This window comes from Neoarius graeffei, chromosome 3 (assembly GCF_027579695.1).
Source record: "Neoarius graeffei isolate fNeoGra1 chromosome 3, fNeoGra1.pri, whole genome shotgun sequence".
NCBI classification, from domain to species: domain Eukaryota; kingdom Metazoa; phylum Chordata; class Actinopteri; order Siluriformes; family Ariidae; genus Neoarius; species Neoarius graeffei.
In genome coordinates this window covers 66,424,995-66,438,712 of record NC_083571.1, presented here as the reverse complement: position 1 = coordinate 66,438,712, position 13,718 = coordinate 66,424,995, and the positions used below count along the sequence as shown (strand labels likewise).

The window sequence follows — 13,718 nt, the reverse complement described above, 5'->3', positions numbered from 1 at the left end:
AAAGAATGGTTAAAGAAGAATAAAGTTAATGTTTTGGAATGGCCAAGTCAAAGTCCTGACCTTAATCCAATCGAAATGTTGTGGAAGGACCTGAAGCGAGCAGTTCATGTGAGGAAACCCACCAACATCCCAGAGTTGAAGCTGTTCTGTACGGAGGAATGGGCTAAAATTCCTCCAAGCCGGTGTGCAGGACTGATCAACAGTTACCGGAAATGTTTAGTTGCAGTTATTGCTGCACAAGGGGGTCACACCAGATACTGAAAGCAAAGGTTCACATACTTTTGCCACTCACAGATATGTAATATTGGATCATTTTCCTCAATAAATAAATGACCAAGTATAATATTTTTGTCTCATTTGTTTAACTGGGTTTTCTTTATCTACTTTTAGGATTTGTGTGAAAATCTGATGATGTTTTAGGTCATATTTATGCAGAAATATAGAAAATTCTAAAGGGTTCACAAACTTTCAAGCACCACTATAAATCACACACACACACACACACACACACACACACACACATAGAATCCCTATTTTTTTTTTTAATTAAAAAAACCCCCTCAATTTTCTAAACTTTTTTTTGCTGCATGATTCATCGCTGATATTTTACTGGCACAGATTTCTCCTGGCATGGTCCGTGAAATATGCTTGAAGATACTTTTTTGATGTAAGCTACGTGCACAAGCATGAAAAATTCATTTCAGGGCCCCTGGAGGAAAATGTGAACCACACTGGACCACTACAGGAACATGATATCCCTTGTATATAATAAATCTGACCCTCTTCCATTAAATCTGACACTGTTGTGGATCATTATATTTTTGCAACGCTTTGCAAGATTTTCAGAAAAGGTACTATCCTTTCCCTGTACGTTTACTCAGCTCCCATATGGCATGGTCCTGACAGGCCAGCCGTTGCGGAGTCCCGATTGGCCTCAGAGACGGATACGAACACGACTCCGACTACATTTATCATGTAAATGGCCTCAGCTTATTCCAGGAGTCAGCTTTCCGTCTGCTCACTTTATCACATCGGGTTTGTTTGCTCCTCTGTAATGTAATACATGTCTATAAGATTCCTCCAGATGCTCGGTGTGAAAAATGACTGTTGAAATATCGAGGTTTGAGTGTCGGGTCTTTTGTAATGGATTTGTCCCACAGATACCTGATAAACCTGTCACTGTGGTAATGAAAGAGTGGGAAAAATGCCTTTACCATCTTTTTTTTCTTGTAGACATTTTTTTCTTCTCTATTTATAGCAAATTAATACCAAAACAGTGCTTTTATCTTTAGAAAATAGACAACGAATCGTACACTCACTGTGCGGGGAGGAAAATCAATCGATCAATCAATAACATGATAATTGGTGTTGTTGTTGTTGGCATGTCCTGAAGTGTTTTATTCTTCTTACACCATTGCAATTTGCCAACACTAACATTTTTTTCATTATTAATTAAAGAATAGCATATTCTTTATTTATTCTTCAATTATCCATTTATAGTTACACTTCGGGCGGCACGGTGGTGTAGTGGTTAGCGCTGTCTCCTCACAGCAAGAAGGTCCTGGGTTCGAGCCCCGGGGCCGGCGAGGGCCTTTCTGTGCGGAGTTTGCATGTTCTCCCCGTGTCCGCGTGGGTTTCCTCCGGGTGCTCCGGTTTCCCCCACAGTCCAAAGACATGCAGGTTAGGTTAACTGGTGACTCTAAATTGACCGTAGGTGTGAATGTGAGTGCGAATGGTTGTCTGTGTCTATGTGTCAGCCCTGTGATGACCTGGCGACTTGTCCAGGGTGTACCCCGCCTTTCACCCGTAGTCAGCTGGGATAGGCTCCAGCTTGCCTGCGACCCTGTAGAAGGATAAAGCGGCTAGAGATAATGAAATGAGATGAGTTACACTTCATGTTGTGGAATGTCCATAAAGCAACCACAAACCACAAAATTCCTAAACTGAAAATTCTGACCAAAAAAAAAGCCTCACAATATCAATGATTTCATGTGACTCGTGCTCCTTACACACTCCAGTGAATCACTATTGAAACGATATGTTTATGAACGAGTGTCATGATGCGCGGCTGCACTCGCATCAGACTTGCTGACCAATCAGAATTGAGCATTCGACAGCACTGTGGCATATCGATCTGGAAATAATTCATATAACCGATCCATCTTGTAGTGACTTGTCATAGCGAGAAAGAACAGGGATGTGCCAGATGTTTATCACACCTGGAGGTGAGGATTCATGTTATATAAGCTTCATCCCGGAGTGGCAGACATGTGGGTGTCACAGGAAAGTGGGGTCTCACTCTTTTTAACACTCGCTCCTTTTCCCTCGTGCTCAGCGCGTTTTCAGGCCAGCTGTTGGGGTGTGTCCTGATTTTCTGCGACACTAAAGACAGCGACTGCAGGCCGAGAAACCATCAGACGAAGTTATCGGTGCATGGTGTTCCAGCCTGCGGCAAACCCTGACCACTGCATACGGTAGCATGGGACTGAGAGAGAGAGAGAAAGAGAGAGAGAGAGTAAATGATACAGTGTTCATGATTTTAATAAAGCAGTCTGCTTTGGTTCCTGTCTGCATCCCAAACATTCTGTCTTGCCTAATTATCCCAGAGGTTTTCCCTCATATGTGAGACGGGAGGAGTGTACACTGCATCACCAGATGTTAAAGAAGTCCAGCTGTATCCTCTTTCTTTGTATCCTCTTTATTTAAGCTCAAATTCAGGGAGTGATTGATTTATTATTTAAAAAAACCCTTTATTTATTTTAATTTATTAATTTATTTACATGCTTCAGAAAATACTTGGAATATCTCAACCAAAGCTTAAAAATGTCAGGTTCTACTCTTCGGGGTTATTTAGATGTTCCTCTGATGAAACATTTCCATACCAGTCCGGGTTCTGATCAGTAGAACCCTTTTTTGGAAGCTACGAGTAAGATCCATTCATTCTCCATTGAACCCTTTTCTATAAGTGTACAAATACACATAAAAGTTAGGGTGCATCAGTTGCCTTCACTTTTATAAAATCTGATGCATTTTTGTTTGGGTGTTCCTTTTCACCAATAACGACATCCTGTAAAATTTTTTGACCATATTCAAAAGTCTAATGGTGGCACCATGAGGTTCATTTTTTTGCCAGAAAACGCTTATTTTATGTTTTCGTGTAAAGTTTGAATCACAATGTTGGACTCCATTTATTGATTTCTTGTGAGCCAGAGATCATGTTAAGAACCTTTGCAAGGGATTGAGAAGCATTAATGTGATTCATAATTCATTTGTATTGTTTAAAAGTAGTTGAACAATGATTCAATGAACAGCTAAAACTCAAGCTGTGCTTGATAATATATTTAGAATATGTACTAAAAATGTGTATCTAAGATATTTGGTATACTCTATAAGGTGCCATAATGTTTCATGAAAAGTGATTGAAATTTTGTCATAAAAGTCATAAAATGGCAGCTTTTTCCATAACTTTGAGCTCCTGGTGCCACCATTAAACTTTTGAATTTTGTCAAAATATTTCACCCAGTGTGTTTTCTTACCAAAAGGAACATAAAAACAAAAAATGCATCATGATCGGAGGAACTTTTCATTTTTAGGAGGCAACTGATGCACCCTAATAAACGTCCTGGGATTTCAGTATTTGAAGCCGATTTTCATTTAAAGGTGACATATTATCCCCCTTTTCCACAAGTTGACACAGTTCCCTGAGGTCTTCATGAAATGTCTGTGACATGCTTTGGCCAAAATACCACAAGGATAAAACACCACAGCTCCCTTCTCTCCCTGTTTAAACAACCCTGTTCAAAACGGCTGATTTGAATGCATGTGGCTTTAAATGATAATGAGTCACTGCTCACCCCACCCCCTGTTCTATGAGCCAGTCAGGTAGCACGAGTGAAGATATTTAGATAAGGGGGAGGGATTATTGTAATAGACTCCACTTATGACATAGAAAGAGAAGCCGAATCGTGTTCCTTGTTGATGCATGTGTTTTCTGAACAAAAGAAACTGAGTGGGTGTCTAATTTCATAGTCTGTTGGTTGTTAGGCTCCAGATGCTCAAATGCACAAATACAGTGTCTTGAAAAGTTTTCATCCCCTTTCATATTTGTCCTGTTTTGTCGCATTACAAGCTGGAATTAAAATTGATTTTTGGAGGGTTAGGACCATTTGATTTACATAACATGCTTTCCACTTTAAAGGTGCAAATTGTTGTTTCATTGTGACACAAGCAATAATTAAGATGAAAAAAGAGAAATTTGGAGTGTGCATAGGTATTAACCCCCCTTCATCATCATCATCATCATCATCATCATCTTTTCTCACATGGCTCAGTATTGGCCTTGGGGTGCTCCTGCCTAAACTTCTACTCAAGCAGTTGCATGTAGTCTGTTCTCCTCCTCATCGTTCTCCTAGCCTGCGATGCATCAATATCAAGCAGCCTTTCAACCCTATTCCAAAGCCTTTCTGGAACTCGCTGGTCGAATAGTACTTGTTTCTGGAGTTTGCTATTGTCCATTCTGCACACATGACCCAAATATTTTAGATGTTGGAGGTAGCAGAAGTCATGTATCGGGAGAGTGTTAGTTATCTCACGAAGCTGTTCATTGGAGATCTTATAGCTCCAGTCAAGTTCTTTCTCAGCCTGAGTTTCTGAGTTAACATTTTGCCTTTGTTCGGCCCAACTCAGCGCATTCTTATGTTCATAGCCACCCCTCACCATTTCCCGTAGAAAACCGTGCCAGATGACCTCCACCTTGTTGAGTTCATATTCTGTGAGCTTCCAAGCTTGGACATTATAGAGAAGGCGTGATCGTACACACATGGTTAAAAATTTCACCCTAGTTGACAGTCAGATCCGCTTATCCGTCAGGACATGTTTTAATTCATTCCACTTCTCAAATGCTGCGCCTCATCTCATCTCATTATCTCTAGCCGCTTTATCCTTCTACAGGGTCTCAGGCAAGCTGGAGCCTATCCCAGCTGACTACGGGCGAAAGGCGGGGTACACCCTGGACAGGTCATCACAGGGCTGACACATAGACACAGACAACCATTCACACTCACATTCACACCTACGGTCAATTTAGAGTCACCAGTTAACCTAACCTGCATGTCTTTGGACTGTGGGGGAAACCGGAGCACCCGGAGGAAACCCACGCGGACATGGGGAGAACATGCAAACTCCACACAGAAAGGCCCTCGCCGGCCACGGGGCTCGAACCCGGACCTTCTTGCTGTGAGGCGACAGTGCTAACCACTACACCACCGTGCCACCCTGCTGCGCCTCTTCTAGCATAAATAGATGATGAGATGTCTTCAAAGTTGCTGATGGTGTATCCCAAGTATTTGAAACTCCTGACGTTCTTTATCTTACTTTCTCCAACAGTAATCAAACTTTCCTGGTTCATTAGCTCATCATCAGTATTGAACACCACTGTTTTTGTCTTGTCATACGACATTTGTATTCCAAGTCATTTAAATGTGTTGTCATAGATGGTAAGTATAGACTGAAGTTCTTCTGCTGAGTTGGCAAATACAACTTGGTCATCAGCATAAAGGAGTTCAGTGGCACGACTTTGACTGGATGGTGATGTTTTAGCACGCAGCTCTCTAGGAGACACTTCATTAGGAATGCAATATTTTAATTTCATATAGATGTTAAAGAGAGAGGGTAACTCCAAGGCACCTTGACGGCATCCTACTACAGTTTCGAAGAAACTGGTCGACCCTCTAATACATGCTTTTGTTCCAGTGTATAGAGCACGTAGTATAGCAGGCAGGTGTGGACACTTGAGTCAATACTCAAGGTGTGGACCCCAAGTCAATACTTTGTCAAGCCACCTTTTGCTGCAATTACAGTTGCAAGTCTTTTCACTGCAAAAAATTGAAAACTGAATTTGAGGAGAAAATTCCTCAAGACGAGTGAAATTATCTTGCTGCATGGACAGATATTTTTACTTGATAAGACATCTTAGAATAAGTTGGTTGCAATCTAGAACTAGGTTTCATAATCTCAGAATTGGTGTCTTGTATTCTTCTAAATAGGAATTGCTAGATCGTTTCAACTATTTTCAAGATATTTTCACTTGCTAAGATATTATTTTTTGCAGTGTTGGGGTATGTCTCTATTAGCTTAGTCACTGGGATTTTTGCCCACTCCTCAAGGCAAAACTGCTCCAACTCCTTCAAGTTAGATGGGTTGTGTTGGTGGACAGCAATCATCAATTTATGCTACAGATTCTCAATTGGATTAAGGTCTGGGCTTTGACTAGGCCATTCCAAGACATTTAAATGTTTCCCTTTAAACCACTCCAGTGTAGCTGTAGCAGTATGTTTAGGGTCATTGTCTTGCTAGATCGTGAACCTTCGTCCCAGTCTCAAACCTCTGGCTGACTCAAACAGGTTTTCCTCCAGAATTGCCCTGGATTTAGTGGCAGCCATTTTTCCTTCAGTCCTGACCAGCTTTCTTGCCCCTGCAGATGAAAAATATCCCGACAGCACAATGCTGCCACCACCATGCTTCACTATAGGAATGGTGTTCTCAGGGTGTTGGGTTTGTGCTACACATGGCATTTCTCTTGATGGCTAAAAAGATAAATTTTAGTCTCATTTGACCAGAGAATCTTCTTCCATGTGTTTGCAGAGTCTGTCACATGCTGTTGGGCAAACTCCAAACGTGTTCTCTTAAGCAATGACTTTTTTTCTGGCCACTTTTCCATAAAGCCCCACTCTGTGGAGTGTATGGCTTAAAGTGGTCCTATGGACAGATACTCCGATCTCCACTGTGGATCTTTGCAGCTCCTTCAGTGTTATCTTTGGTGTCTTTGTTGCATCTCTGATGAATGCCCTCCTTGCCTGGTCTGTGAGTTTTGGTGGATGGCCCTCTCTTGTCAGGTTTGTAGTGATGCCATATTCTTTCCATTTTGCTATAATGGATTTAATGGTGCTCCCTGGGATATTCAAAGTTTGGGATATTTTTTATAACCGAACCCTGATCCATACTTCTCCACAACTTTGTCTCTGACCTGTTTGGAGGCTCCTTGGTTTTCATGTTGCTTGCTTAGTAGTGTTGCAGAGTCAGGGTCCTTCCAAAACAGGTTGATTTATACAGACATCATGTGACAGATCATGTGACACTTTGATTGCACACAGGTGGATCTTATTCAACTAATTATGTGATTTATGAAGTGAATTGGTTGGACCAGCCCTTATTTAGGGGTTTCATTTGAAAGGGGGTGAATACCTATGCACACTCCAGATTTTTGTTTTTTTTCATCTTAATTATTGTTTGTGTCACAATTAAACAACAATTTTCACCTTTAAAGTTGCAGGCACATTGGTATTAACACCCCCCGCCAAAAATCCATTTTAAGTCCATCTTGTAATGCAACAAAACAGGATAAACACCAATGGGGATGAATACTTTTGTAAGACGGGCGGCACGGTGGTGTAGTGGTTAGCACTGTCGCCTCACAGCAAGAAGGTCCGGGTTTGAGCCCCGTGGCCGGCGAGGGCCTTTCTGTGTGGAGTTTGCATGTTCTCCCCGTGTCCGTGTGGGTTTCCTCCGGGTGCTCCGGTTTCCCCCACAGTCCAAAGACATGCAGGTTAGGTTAACTGGTGACTCTAAATTGACCGTAGGTGTGAATGTGAGTGTGAATGGTTGTCTGTGTCTATGTGTCGGCCCTGTGATGACCTGGCAACTTGTCCAGGGTGTACCCCACCTTTCACCCATAGTCAGCTGGGATAGGCTCCAGCTTGCCCGCGACCCTGTAGAACAGGATAAAGTGGCTAGAGATAATGAGATGAGATAAGACTTTTGTAAGGCACTGTATATCATTGTTAATTATTAAATAAGAGCCCCAAACTGTCAAAACATAAAATCAGCATAAGTCATTTCATTCGCGTTATATTGCTTAATTGACTAACCTAGCTAGCAAGTGTAGCATTTACAGCCATTTTATACCAATCTGGGATTTGTCTGAATTAGAAATCAGAATTTCTGATGAGTTCATTGTGGGCGTGGGTCGTGGCCGAGCGTCAGTCTGTGAATGTAGGGCGGAGTCAGGGAAGGTGAGTGGTCATGTCACTACACCTGTTGTCAATTAACGTGTGTTTGTGTGTCTCCTCCAGTGACCGCACCCTATAAGAGGAGAGTGAGAAGGGGAGGTCGGTGCCGAGAGCGCAATACTAGCCTAGCCTGTGCTGAAAAGCTATGCTGAAAAGCAGCAATAAAGACAATACTTCAAACGCAAACAACCACCTGCCATGCTTCTGTGCTCCACCCACATCAGGGTCTCGCTACATTCATCCTTTAAAATTCAATTTTGAGGGACAAAATAGTAACCAGAGAGTCACATTTCCCAAAAAAAGGAGATAAATATTTGTTAAGTCACATCACCTTGTCTTTATGCTTAGTCGTTTGCATTATTCTGAGAAAACATGACCACTAAGCTGTGATGAAATTGAAAGTCTGTTGTATCATGACATTTTTATAAAATAATATTTGTGCTGCATATACTGTATATTCCATTATTTCGATAACATTTCATATAAAATAAATGGATCGCTCTAAAAAACTATCTTCCAGAGTCTCTGGTTTGACCTTGGAGAACATCCAGTAGGTCCTACTATCCTCCACTAGACTTCTTATTCTTATTAGTTTTCTCACTAGTGCAAGTCTTTAAATATGCTAACTTCAATCATGTCACTTCTGCTTATAAAAGATATCAACACTCTTCTTGATGTCATCACCTGTCTTATCCATGGCTCCTGAGACATGTGATAAAAAGATGAGTCAAGATTGTTGTGTTAAATGTGGCACGTGGGGCCGCATTCATGTTCACCTTCATGTTCACGTTCCTAGAAACATGCTTGCTACACACATTTAATCGAATAAACGTGGTGTTTGAAATGCATTTCCTGGATGACATTATGTCCTGGCACCTCGCTACCTTAATCAGCTGGATCTCAGGATGTTCCTGGGTTGGATAGCTTGTTTCTTTCAATGTAACATGAAAGCTAGTACATAAAGGGAACTTGATTCTGAATTATGGATGATGCCTCTGAGCCAAACCAAGCTGTTTAGACTTAATGTTGCACATATGTTTGTCACATTCCTGTAGCAGCCCAACTTTGGATGTATCTGATAGCACATTATATCACAAGTTGTTGCTACCTGGATGGCAATTGACAGCTGGTATTTCTGTGCAGTTATCCAATTTGTATTTGTCTCTCCATATTGCATTTTATGTCAACTGTACAAGAACACTTTTTTTCTTTTGACTATAGTAGACAAGTTGCTGGGGAAAGAAAAAAAAAAAACATGTCAGAACTCAGTACTAATAAAGTCATGTACAAACTTATAACATTTACTTTCCAGGTAATAATTACACCATGACATGCAAATAGAAAACAAAATTAAAAACAGCTTTCAGCTGCCATCGCTTGTTTGCTGTTGGTTTAATAATAAATTTGTTAGCCACATTGACTTTCACATTATTGACTTCCATGTAATTAAAGATGGTGGAGATGATGGATTGAATTTCTCTCAAATGCTTCTCACATATTAGATAATGCTTCTCGAGTGTGTTGTTTTCTCTATTCTGGGATTGTGCATCTGGTCGAGTGAATGACTGGAACAATATTTAAGTACTTTCTGAGAAAAAAGGGTTCCTCAGGGGTTCCTTGGATGGTTAAGTCCTCTCGGTTTTGAAAGTGGTTGTTCTTGGAACTTTTCCGAAAAGCAAACTTTTCACATCAACTTCACACACAGGAATGAATCAATGAGTGCTTTTCTTTTAGGGGCCAGGATTAAGCCCCTTTGCAGCCCAGAGACCTGCTAATATGGATTGAAACATGAAGTAAGAGGTCATCTGAATCCTGTATAAGGAAATGTCCCAGGTTGAGACATGACGTCATCTATATATAAGGCAAAAACTTTGAATGGAACATGAAGTAAGATGTCATCTGCATATAAGAAAACATCCCATATTGAAAACAATCTATATTTCTTCAAGATTTATATAAAAAAGGGGTTAAATGTCCAGCCCTCGAGGGTTCCTTGGGTATTCCATTTGGGAAATTCTCCCTCTTTTTGAGAACTCCTTTACAACAAGCAAAGAAACCTTGACTGTCTAAAGGACCTGAAAGAAACCATGTTTAGAGTATTGATAGGATTACTATAAGAAACCTAAAACTCTCGAGCTGTAAAATTGGGGATTAAACCTAAACTATTGACTTTTTTTTTATTTCTCAGAGAGAGAACCCCTTTAGGTAAACCCTTTAGAACAAACAGAATCTTTGACGACTTTGGGGAACCAAAAGACACAGGCTTGAGAGTACATTACTAATCACAACATGATTTCCGTCTCTGACGACATTCTTGATTTGAAACCTGAAACTGTAGTGAACTGTACTGTTCTTGGGGATCTCTTCAGTGATATTAGGAAGTACTGGTACTAGTATCTTAAATATCTTTGTCATACCATAATCCAGGGGTCCTGTTTATTTATGGAACCCAGACTTCTGAATTGTGTTGCATGTAAGAGTTGTGAATTAGCTGCTAATCTGTGCCTTTCCTCCACAGATGCCACCATTCTAAGTTACGATGGCAGTAAGTTCATGAAGATCCAGCTCCCGGTGGCTATGCATACCGAGGCTGAAGACGTCACACTCAGGTTCCGATCACAAAGGGCCTATGGTGTCTTGATGGCTACCACATCCCGAGACTCTGCCGACACACTACGACTGGAGCTGGAGACCGGACGAGTCCGGCTGACGATTAACCTAGGTATCAGTGCCTACACTGTCCACCCATTCAACTTCTTTATAAAGTCTGTAACACCAGTCAAATCATCTAATGACCAAACACATGGGGATTTGTCTCTAAATCTAGTGAGCTGCCCAGAAACAGATGGGCATGTGGGTAGCATTTAATCAGAAAGGGACCTCATAAGGGCCAAATACGCCTCTCAGAATTTTTCTAGCGCATAGATCCAATCTCTAAATCAGAACTGACTAACCAATATAGACAGTCAATCTTTTCCGCCCTGTACTCACAGCCAATCCTCTAATGCAATGAATAATAATAATTATGCTAATCAACATTTCATAATGCAGCCTGAGAAAATAATCATAATCTTTGATCCTGTGTGGAGGAACGTAGAGAAATGTGAATGCCAGATTTCTTCCTCCACTTGCTGATCAAAGGATTACAAGTACAGTTGTGGGAGTTATGGCAGCAGAGCCTGCTGGGATTGCGGTATCGATGACGTGTTGGACTGGTGTGTCAAATGTCATATGAATCTGCATTGTTAATTAATTATCTGCATGTCCCAAAAGCGAGCTCTTAAACTACAACATTGATTGTAGACATGCATGTAATTCAAAGTGATTTGCAAGCCCAAGCTGAGAACTTTCACATTAATGACTGCCCACAGCGTTCAGATCTGTCTTTATTTTTCACTGTTCCACTAATTGGACAAAATGCATATTAGTTCTACAACATCAGTGGTTTCAGAGCTGAGTGTTATTCATTAAAACATATGGCGCAAACTAGGGACCTGATTTACTAAAAATCTGTGGGTGTTAAGAAAAAAAAAATAAAAATGTGCAAACTTCTTAACACCCACAAAACAATGTATAAAAAGACAATGTGGGATCATTTTTGTCTTAAAATCCAAAATATAGGGTGGACTTAATGTGAGTAGATTAATTTAGTTCTTATAGCCTGAAAGAAAGCATTGTGCATCAGTTACTATGACTGAAGGGCCAGTATTAAATTTGTCTATAAACCTGTCAGTGCCATTTAAAGATATTTTTACATAAAATCATTATTTCGCTTGGTTGTCTGGAGTTACTCTGCGTCACAGAATAGTGAGAAATCACTTATTATTAACGCAGAGTAGCTGATTTTATTTTACATTATTGTCAACAATTATCATACAGGAAGATATCTGAAAAATTAGATAAGAGTTTACTTTAATATTCAAACTTCTTCTAAAAAAATCTTCTAAAGACTACTTGGCCAATAGATTGACTGAACAGATGGCACAAATTATAAATGCAAATTGCGTCTCAATGACGTCGCACACTGCACATCGTCTGCATACCGATATATTGGATTACTGTTCATGCCCAGGTTTAATATCCCTTTTTTTATCACTTTTGACAGGTTGGAATATCATGTACCATCAGTTGCTGATGGGAATCTGTCATCTTAAAGCAGATAAATCAAACCCACACAAATGTAGATTATGGGGATTAATCATTTGCTTGAAGAGAATTTAACTTAATTGAAGTAACTCACCAGGAGGGGGCGCTGAAAGCCGTGTATCTGTAAGAACTGGATCTTCTAATCATCTAATTAGCAAACGACGCCTCAGTCAAATAGTACACGACTCTGTTAAAGTGGAAATTGCACACGCCATACTGATGTCTGTGTGTGGATATGACAGTCATCGCTTTTGTACATTGACACTCGAATTTCAGCGCTCAAATTAATTCCATTGACGTTTCCCCCCCAACACTTAGAGTGAACTTATTATATAAAACGTTATTATAGTCACTAGATGTGAATTTTTGTTACAAATATAGTAATATATTTACACATTAGATCAGGATATACTATATAAACATGCTCAATAATACTGTGATTCTGGGCAACACTCCAGATTTTGAGACTTTTACTCCCATATACGATATACTCTTTCTCTCACACACACACACACACACACACACACACACACACACACACACACACACACACACTTCTTTTTCTATTTCATTGCTATGTAGAATAGAGAAGAGATGGTTTCAAGAGCTTCAATGGCCAAAAAGTCTGCAACTCTTCACTCACGGCCATAAAAGCACGTCAGCGCTGCTCTCGCTCTAGAAAGGGGGGGGGGGATGCTCTGTGAATCCTTTCCATCCCAAAGATACCTCCATCCAAGCATAAAAACCGAGAGGCTTTCCCATCTTCCCATGACTTCCTACGACGATTCCCATGCAGTCTGATATACTGTACCCGAATTCACTCTGTTACGGAGAGGAAGGTCAGACTGATCACTCCTCAGAGCCCAGTTAACACACAGCCTCTCTTTCTATCTATAGTAAAGGTGAGATTGAGATAGAAAACCTGAAATGTTAGACTGTTGTTTCATTTATTCCTGGCTATAAAGAGAGAGAGAGAGATTTACCATTCAAACGGAGCATTGCAAAGGAAATGATATAGTATACTGTATGGGTATGTTGTTGAGTTTGTTTGTTTTGTTAACTCTATGTTAAGGTTCTGTTACGTAATGTTCCTGTTGCGTTAGTTCACATTAAAAACTTTAAAATAATGATTTGATTATTCGCACTTTCACTGAAAATCTGTCGACATACTGTAAATTAGCTTGATCTAGTGAAGTCTTTTCACTACTAATGGAATGCTTGTTAAAATTTATGGAAGGAGTCTTCATTGTCAGTGCTTTGTCACAGTCAGAAGTCCATCATCTTGTTTTCTGGACATTCTACAACACGAAACGTAACTATAAATCGATAAAAATTATGACATTGAAAATTTGCTATGATATAAAAGGAATAAAATATTGGGATGTTCTGTTATCAGAAAATAATCAACTTCAGGATGGTAACAATAACTTTCCTTTCGCATCACACTCCCACCATCACCTTGTTGTTGATTATTTTCCTATAACAGCATGCCACTAAGTGTTTTAT

General features: G+C 40.2%; 1 protein-coding gene across 9 annotated transcripts in view; it reads left to right on the top strand.

The window, feature by feature from the left end:
* Nucleotides 1-13,718, top strand: part of LOC132883485 (neurexin-1a-like) — a 602,912-nt gene that overhangs the window by 253,273 nt on the left and 335,921 nt on the right. For all 9 annotated transcript variants that reach the window (XM_060917172.1, XM_060917171.1, XM_060917169.1 and 6 more), the window contains one exon: nucleotides 10,585-10,788. In XM_060917172.1, coding sequence (XP_060773155.1) covers nucleotides 10,585-10,788 — 204 coding nt within the window. The remainder of the gene's footprint in view (nucleotides 1-10,584; nucleotides 10,789-13,718) is intronic.